At 39.2% G+C, this 9652-nt stretch overlaps 1 protein-coding gene across 1 annotated transcript; it reads right to left on the bottom strand.

Moving 5' to 3' along the window:
* Positions 1-263: 263 nt before the first annotated feature.
* Positions 264-6615, bottom strand: LOC126935104 (olfactory receptor 2AG2). Its single transcript, XM_050756307.1, has 2 exons — positions 6261-6615; positions 264-4128 (listed from the first exon to the last, which is right to left on the bottom strand). Exon 2 carries the CDS (start codon positions 3684-3686, stop codon positions 2637-2639), a length of 1050 nt encoding a protein of 349 aa, XP_050612264.1. The 5' UTR covers positions 3687-4128; positions 6261-6615; the 3' UTR covers positions 264-2636.
* Positions 6616-9652: the final 3037 nt, after the last annotated feature.

Below are 9652 nucleotides of genomic sequence, written 5' to 3'. Positions count from 1 at the left end.
TATGTTTAAGAGATAGCCGCACTACTGTGTTCATTGCAGTATTATTCTCAATAGCCAAGCTCTGGAATCAACCTAAGTGTCCAACAATGAATGAATGGATTAAAAAATGTGATACACACACACACACACACACACAGAAGAAAATCTTTCCTTTTTAAAAAAGAAGGAAATCTGGTAATTTGCAACAACGTGAATGAATCTGGGGAACATTATTTTAAGTGAAATAAGCCAGGTATAGGAAGAAAAATATCACATGATTTCACTTACATGCAGAACCTGTAAGCTGAATTCACAGAAACAGAGAGTAAAATGGTGGTTACCGAATGTTGAGGTAGGGGGATTTGGGAGATGCTGGTCAAAGGACACAAAACTTCAGTTAGACAGGAGGAATGAGCTCAAGAGATTTATTGTAGTTCATGGCGATTACAGGTAATTAGAACATATTGTATACTTGAAAATTGCTGAGAAAGTAGACTTTAACTGTTCCTGATGCAAAAAAGATAAGTATATGAAGTAAAGCATGTGTTAGTTGGCTTGATTTAGCAATTCCATAAAGTATACATATTTTAAAACATCATGTTGTACTACATTAATACATACAATTTTTGTCAATAAAAATAATAAACAAATGTTTCATTTCTAAAAGGAAACAATAAAATAATATTGATTCTTTAAAAGGCTTTTTACTATTTATCCATATAGCAGCCAAAATGTTTTAAGCACTATTTACTAAGTAGTTGTCTAAGTACCTGATACTTATTATTTTATTTAATCTACCCAACAATATCATGAGAGGAGGCCCGTAAATATCACCACTTTTGACATCAGCAGACTAAGGTACAAAGGATTTAATTTAGCATCCAAAGATGCATAGATGACCAAAGGAAGACAGGGATTCAAATGCAGGCACTCTGGTCTGCTTTCTCATCACTACTCTAAAATATCCCCTCATAGCAAAGAAGAAGATTCACCAAATTTCAAATGAAAAAAACCCAGGACCTTCATCATCACAGACATTTAAATTCAGTAAAATACATATATGTACAACCAAAAGGAAAAATTTATAAGTGATTTTTGATTCATTCCAAATTTCTTAATTTTCTCAGTTTTTATGATAAACAGATTAATTTTATAGATTAGCTTTACTTTTTATTTTTTAGGGTTTAGCTTTACAGATTAAATAATGTAATATTATTTCTGTAAAGAAAACAAGAATTACTGTGTTTTGACAAAGCACTGTTCTCAAGAATAGTAACGCCTATGTAAGCCAAGGTATTTTGGGAATTCTGCACTCAACAAATTTAAGTTCCCGAATTTTGCTATAAATCTTCCCACACCGATGAGTAGAATAAAAAAAATAAGGCATATTTAGGCTAGCTAGAAAGTAAATTATAAATTTTATATTTCCTTTTCTATGGACACGCACATATACTCACCTCAAGAATATAACCTCTTTCAATTGTTTTAATGTTCAAAAACACATTCATATATCCACAAGTCCACAATTTAAAAAATTTAGACAATATGCTCAACAAATTTCTCTCATTGTTATTGTACTCACTTTAAAACTGGTACTTTCAATTCTATTTTATTCATTCTTTATTTTAGTTTTAATTTTAGACCATGTAAAAATGCCCATTTTCAAAAAGACTGTCAAAATTTCCAAGTAGAAATATCTTTCTTTATCCTTTTCCATTCTTTCTTTCTTTCTATTATTTATTTATTGAGATAGAGTCTCTCTCTGTCACTCAGGCTGGAGTGCAGTGGCGCCATCTCGGCTCACTGGGACCTCCGCCTCCCAGGGTCAAGCAATTCTACTGCCTCAGCGTCCCGAGTAGCTGGGATTACAGGCGCCCCCCACTATGCCCCACTTATTTTTGTATTTTTGGTAGAGACCGGGTATCAAAATGTTGGCCAGGCTGGTCTCGAACTCCTGACCTTAGGTGATCTGCCCGCCTCGGCCTCCCAAAGTGCTGGGATTACAGGTGTGAGCTACCGTGCCCGGCCCCATGCTTTCAATGTAATTATTTATCATTACTCAAGTAACCCATATGAAGGCCCCTCAGGTCTAGAGTACAAATGCAGTCACATAACCCTTATTCATTTCCACTAACTGCTCAAACAATCATCTACTAATAAACAGGAAATCAAATATATCTTCTGAAAATTGTTCTCTCTATTAATAGTTTAAGAATCGGCTTCAAAGGGAACACTCCTCCTCTGATGCTGAGAGGCTATTGGAATTTGGTCAGTCCAAAACTACTGCTGCTTCTCACTGCTACATGACGTTCAAATGGAAAGCTAATCCCCTACCATGTCTACTTGGTAATGTGTCAGGAAGATGCCCTACCACAGAGTGAGTCTACAACACCCATTCAAGGTTTTTCCCCCCATCTGGATATTGTATAACGTGGGTTTCCAAAGTCAGGATGATGTGTGCCAAATGAGTTTAAGTCAAGGTCATTGTACACACCAGATTCGCAGTTGAATAAAAAGTAAAATTTTAAAAATGTATGTATCATCTGAGAGTATAGTATTGAAGAATGAGTGAGTTGAGAATTTTATTTGGAGCAGGAATGAGTGAGTAGAGAATTTTATTTGGAGCAGGAATGGTGAGAGGCAGCCATGATCCTTCCCTAGAGCGTGGAATGTACCAGCAGCCTGTATTTTCCCAGGACCCTCCTCAAGGCCCCCATGACCTCCTTATTCCTCAGGCTGTAGATGAGGGGATTCAGGGCTGGAGTGACAATTGTGTAGAAAATAGAGATGATGTTGTCTCGTTTGGGGCTGTGGAAGGAACTGGGCAAGACATACATGAATGTGGCAGCTCCATAGAACATCCCAACCACAGTCAGGTGGGAAGAGCAGGTGACAAGAGCTTTCTTCCTCCCCTCATTTGATGGCATACGAAGCACAGTGAATAGAATTAGTGTGTAGGAGGCCACAATGGCAGAAATGGGGAGCAAGAGGAAAGTCACACCTGTCACGTATATTATAAGCTCATACCTGGAGGTATCACCACAGGCCAACTTCAGCAAGGGTGGGATCTCGCAAAGCAGATGCCGGATTTCCCAGGACATGCAGAAAGGGAGGTGCATAGTGTACATGGTATGTCCTAGAGCTACCAGGGATGCCAGGATCCAGGATGTGGCCACCATAAGCCAGCAGACTCTTGGGCTCATGAGAGTCATGTATTTCAGAGGATTACAAATGGCCACAAACCTGTCATAGGCCATGAAGGCCAGTAGGAGGTCCTCAGCACTACCCATTGTCAGTGCCAGGAACATCTGAAGGGCACAGCCTCCAAAGGAGATGGTGTTTTCTCTGCGCAGAAAGTCCGCGAGGACCTTAGGAGTGACAACAGATGTGAACAGGAGGTCCATGAGAGAAAGCTGCCCAAGCAGGAGGTACAAGGGCACGTGGAGCTGGGCTTCCATGGTGATGGCCAGGAGCAGCAGGCCATTGCTGGTCAGGGCCAACATGTATAGTACTGTAACTGTAGCACAGAGCAGTTCAGGAAACCCACTGTCATTCAGAATCCCCACCAAGATGAAGCTGCTTCCCAAGGTGGAGTTCCGGAGCTCCATGCTGTGGTGTTTTAGTTGCCTAGAACCAAATGTATTATTAGTGGAAGCTTTTCTGATGGTGTGCACTGTAGCTTTGGATTGTTCTAGGTCAATGTGCATTGGCCAATAGGAATCCCATAATACCGTATCTTTTCCATCTGTTAGTATGCCTCTGATTTCTGAATGCTGGTATTGGATTACAATAAACCATCAGGTAAACTGGTATTAGGTAATTTGGCATGTCATTAAGATAATCATTTAGAAGTCCCTTCAAATAAGGTATCCAGAAGAACGAGCCTAAGCAAACATCTTTGTAGATAGATGAAAGTATCTCTCTCTTCACAATGAACAAATACACTGGGCATTGGTTTAAGATCTAGCTATTTTTTTCTGCCTTAAATGTACTTGGAATTCCAATTCAGTTTTTAAAGTTTTATTTATTAAAAAAACTCTTTACTGTCTTCTCCCTTAAACCAGTCTCACTGTTGTTGATTACCTTCCTCAATGGGAGAATCTCTGGGCTCTTGGGCTGCTTGGTCACCGGGACTCTTCAAATGCTACCCTGTTGGAGGGAAAGAGAATTCTGGGCTGAACTTGACAGTCATGGTAGTATAGATTTTAGAAATAAATCTAGAGGAACAGTATCAAAGGTGTTTGCCTAGATAATGATAAGATTTTTTCTCAGAAACAGGCAGGAATAAAGGCAGTAAATGATATTTGTGGCGGCACGGCAGGTGTTTGTGTTTAGGGCACATGATACAAGGAGTGAGCCACAAAGGAGGAGACGTTGTAGACACGGCCCAAGGCAATAGCATTACCTGTGAGCCACAGCAACACACTCAAGGTGAGAAGAAGATTTCTCCCCACAAATCTTAGGAATACAAGGAAAATGTTGGTTCTGCTGAACCCTGAATCCATATGGTAGCTCTGCTGCTAGGGGTTGAGGAAGAGAAGTGGAGTGTGAGGTGCATGTGGGACAGCGTTCATTTGGCTTGCTTTTTATGAATTCAGTTTTTTTCAAAGTTGGATGGAAGACTTAGGAGGCCTTTTGGAAGAGAAAAATAATTTTCGATCAAATTATTCATCTTTCCCTTCCATAATCTGCACCTACTTCTCCAAATATCCATTTATGTCACTATGCTGGTCAACTCAGAGTTAGAACCTTTAAGTGCTAATGTCATATAAAAAGCTGACATTGGAAGGCCCTTCTGTTCCAGCTCCTTTCATTCATTCAATAAATATTTACTAAAGACCTATGAAATCTCAGGCATTACACTTGGGCAACTGTGTAGATGTGAAAAATCGATCACACAAACACCTACATACATTCAATGATACATGAAAAAAACACACTAGGATAATATGTAAATGAGGTTTCAGGAAAGGATTCACTAAGGAAGTGGTATACAAACAACATGCTGAGGATAAATAGGAGCTGGCTAAATCAGAAAGGCTCAGGATATAATTAAAAAACAGTGAGGGATGGTATCGTGAAAGTCAGAACCTTAAAATATAGTACAGGAATGTCCTCTTTGCATTTTTACCCAGTGAAGTGTGGACAAGAAACAAGCCAGAAAAATACCCCTATAAAACTGTGTTTCGGCACTCATTGGAGTCTAAGATCTTTCTCCTGCCTTACAAAACCAAAATTATAATTTTGACCTAGGAACCACTGACCTACTGACTGGAAAACCTTATTTGTCTGTTGAAAATGAAAAGAGAAGTCCAAAGACAATTCTAAGCACTATTTCTGCTAAATATTAGATTTGAAATGCCTTTATTTTTCTTGAATAAAAAGATGAATGGACAGGAAAATAAAAGGAGGAAAATAATTAGTGGGGTGTATTCCTCTAGCTTCCTATAACAAACGTTTGCACAGGATTTCAAAGAGAAGAAAAATCAGGGCTTGGGTGAAGTGGGGTGACTAGGACCCAGGATCCTACATACCTACCTCCTCCCTCTGATACAGGACTATTGTTTTCCCTCCTTTCCATTCACTGGGTTCTCCCCTCTGGGGTCACCTAAAGGGAAAGGCCAGAGAACACACACTGGGCTTACAGAGGAAGAGCTTCTTTCTGGAAAACTGCTGGTGGTTGTGGGTATTTAAAACCAAGAGAAGTCAGCAGAGCTGATATTAAGAGAGACATTGTTGTATTTCATGGAAAATGGTCAGTCAATTCACAAGGTAGAGCTAAATTTTTGGAAGTATATTGATATAAGTTTTTTTTTTTTTTTTGCACCTCTGCTCAGTATATTTATTTTTTGTATTTACTTCTATTGGCTTTTTATATGGCACTGGACTTAATGCCAAGCAGTCCCACAGGGGAAAGGCGCTTCAGCATATTTTAGATCGTCTTCCTTTGAGGTACTATTCATTTGGGGACTCACATCAAACTATTGGAGGCCAGGAAAATCTAGATGTAACAAAAGGTAAGTACTGAGACTTTTACCAGGAGGCCATTATCAGGACTTCTAGGAACTCACGGCTGGTCGGTGGCAAAGAATTATTTTGGGTGTCCCCATATGTGCAAGATGGGTACATGTACAAAGTGGATAAGGTATAGACGGGAGTGAGTGTAACATAAAGCCTGAGGAACTAGAGAATCTGGGAATGAGAGCAGTGGAAGGTCTTGACCGTGTTTCTCAGGACTTCAGACTTCCCATATTGCCTTGAAACAGAGACACAGCCCTTACCTCATATGGGAACGGGCATAGCTTCCAGATAAAGAAGTTCAAGAAGGCCAAGAAAGAAGAGTTGGTTCTTCTGTCAGGGATGAACATAGGTGTGTGTATGGCTGCCTCTGGGATCAGAGGTCAAAGGCTCCTCCAGTCACTGGCACTGCAAGTCCTCTCTGGAAGTAGAGATAGATGCAGACAGGCAGCTGAGAACCTAGAGTAGGATCCTGCAGAAGTGAGGGGCTGAATCTCCTCCAAAGTTCTCTCATCCACTATCCGTGTGAGAAAGTCCTCACTGCTTTGGAATGACTCTGGCTGAGCTCTTGAGTCCAGGTCCTCAGATTTCACACATTCCCCTCATGCTGTGTTTCATGATAAAAGAGGAGCACAGCAGGAATGTGGGAAAAGAGGTATAAGAAGAACTGCTTAAAAGAGATCCGCCAATGCCCAGCCTTCCTGTCTCTGTGCCAACAGTGAGCCCTGTCCTGGGGGAGGGTTCATAGTCTCACCCTCTCAGCTGACATGACCTCCCCTGAAAATATTGCTCCAGCAAATGGGATTTTAATGAATCCCCTTGGGCATGTCTCCTGGCCTGCCATTTCTTCAAACTTTACCACCAAATGAGCTCTGAACCTTGAGGCCTTGTTCTGCCCCCTACGGACTCGCTGTATCTCACGCCTCATTGGAGTCTAAGATGTTTCTCCTGCCTCAGAAAACCAAAACTATAATTTTACCCTAGAAATCACTGACTGGAAACCCAGTCAGAGGTTGTTTCTGACCAAATAGACAGTGTCAGTAACTGATCTGAGAAGCAACACCTCCCTGTCCAGCCCTCTGTCCAAGTATAAAGTATGTTTCATGGGTTCTATAGACCCTGCCACTTACATGTCCTTCTTTGTGCCACTAGCCTCGGCTATTACCAGCTAAAGGGAGTTAACTATGCTTTTGTTAGTATCAAGTCTTCCTTCATTGAGCTTTAATGAGGATCCAACACTAATTTATTTTTCAGTTCTTTGTTTTTCCTTTCTATTCCCTCTTGTGTGTGCACATTTGTGCACGGGCCTACATACTCTGTGATCAGTCAGCTGAGCTGCTCAGAGTTTTGGGCTGATGACACAGCACCTGCTTCCACTCACCGCTGCTTTTAGTTCAGGCTTTCCCATCTTTCACCCAGTTCTTTGCTTAATCTTCCTCTTTCTTTAGTATCTCTTTAATCACTCATTTCACCAGGAAATGCTGAAAATTGCTGCTGGAGTTAACACCTCTTTTATCTTTGAACTTAAAAAAATTGAAAATAAGTTTCCACTTTCTGTTTATATAAAAAATATAATCAAAATTATTTCAGAAGTGCAACAGAAGAACTAATATAAAAATCTTTTTATTTTTTAGTTATAAAAGAAATGCACTGAAAAGAAGGTTTTAAACATGTAAAATATAAGAGCAGCATTATTCACAATGCAATAAAAACTGGAAGCAACCTTTATGCCCATCAACAGTGGAATAGATAAATGTGCACCAAAGGGTTACTATGTAGCAATCAAAACAAAGGAACCAGGGCATACGGCAAAAGAAGCAACTGAGGAAATTAACATTCAGGGAAAAAAGAGAGACCTTAGGATTATATATCATGGTACTTCTTTTACAGAGTTAGTAACTTAAGTGAAAATAAACTTTCTAAAAATATGTGCACATTCAATAAAACCACATACAAATGAAGAAGAAGAATGATGGATACAAAATTTGGGTTAATAGTTATAGTGAAGGGAGGCAGAGAGCTGGACTGTTGATGACTGTTGTCGAGTCCAAATCTTCTACTACTTGCCACAAGACAGCCAATAAGTGGAGAGACAAGGTGTTGGGGCAAGGAAGACAACCTTATTTCAGAAAGCTAGCAAACTGAGAAGATGGTGGACTAACATCCTAAAGAACTATCTAATGTTGATTAATTTTAAGCTCCTTTTATGTTATAGGGAGGGGGAACAGGGATGGGGCTAAGGCCAGGAGGTGACTGGTGACCACAGATGTCTGGGCATCAGCAAGGGTCTGAGAAGGTGGCAAAACTTCTTTGTTTATGGTCAACTACTTGTCAAGTCCACCTTGTTTCTATAAATCTTTAATCATTGCTATTTACATGCATACTTCCTTATCTCCTTGAGGGTCTGTTTCAAAAGTGAGAGAGTCATTAGTTCTAAAGTATAATCCAAACTCTTTTTGTGATAGCTTGGTCCACATGTAGGAATGAGCAGAGGCAGTCAGCTTGTGAGGTCAGAAGTATGATGGAGTCAGTGACATTAGATTTCTCTCACAGTTACATGACCTTATGGGAAGGTGAGGATATTATCAAGGTCCTAGCTTGCATTCTGGGAGCTGAGTTTATGGTAATAATCAATTAGTCCCTACATACCTGACATTCAACCTTTCTTTCTATTTCATGGGTAAAAGTAAAGATCACAGATGATTAAGTTTCTCAGATGAAAACTTTCTTACCCCTTTTCATTGTCTTATATAGGAACAGTTTTTACTCCTTGGCCTTTTGTTTCAGAGGAGTAAGTTCTCCTTCTCCACGTTAGAGTTGGCTTCTCCAATTATTACTGAGATTCCTCCTTTCTCATCTTCATTCCCTACTCTCTCTTCCTCTACTCTTTCATTTATATCTTCTTCTTTTATCCCAAGACCTCTCTCAATCCTTCAGTTTGGCCTCCAAAGATGATCAAGACTTCTCAGTTCAAAAAAATAATCTCTTGATTTTCCATTTCTTTCACGTTATTTCTCTAAATTGTTCTCATTTTTTAATAGGTTTTAAAAAAAATTTTAGTTGAAAAGTAAAAATTGTATGTGTTTGTGTACCACATGATGTTTTGAAATAGGTATACATTGTAGAATGGATAAATTGAGCTAATTAACATTGACATTGCCTCACATATTTATCTTTTTTGTGGGGTGAGAACACTAAAATATACTGTCAGCAATTTCCAAGAATATAATACATGGCTACTAACTGTAGTTACTATGTTGTACAATAGATCTCTTAAACTTACTCTTCCTGTATATCTGAAACTTTGTATCCTGTGCCCAACATCTTCCCAATGTCCTGCACCTCTACTGTCCCCTAGTAACCACCATTGTACTATCTGCTGTTGTGAGTTCAACTCTCTTAGATTCCACATATGAAGAGAACATGTAGTATCTTTCTTTCTGAGTTTGGCTTACTTCACTTGACATAATATCCATGAAGTTCATCTATGTTGTCACAAATTAAAGCATTTCATTTTTTTTTCAGATTTCTATGTGAAAAGGTTTGTTTTATAAATTATGGATTCAATTTCTACAGCTGTTCAAATTTATCTTTGATTTTATGTTCAAATGTTTTCTTTTTTATTATACTTTAAGTTCTAGGGTACATGTGCACA

Source organism: Macaca thibetana, chromosome 14 (genome assembly GCF_024542745.1).
Source record: "Macaca thibetana thibetana isolate TM-01 chromosome 14, ASM2454274v1, whole genome shotgun sequence".
In the NCBI taxonomy this organism is placed as follows: domain Eukaryota; kingdom Metazoa; phylum Chordata; class Mammalia; order Primates; family Cercopithecidae; genus Macaca; species Macaca thibetana.
The sequence above is the reverse complement of the archived record's forward strand: the minus strand, read 5'-3'. Positions and strand labels throughout refer to the sequence as shown.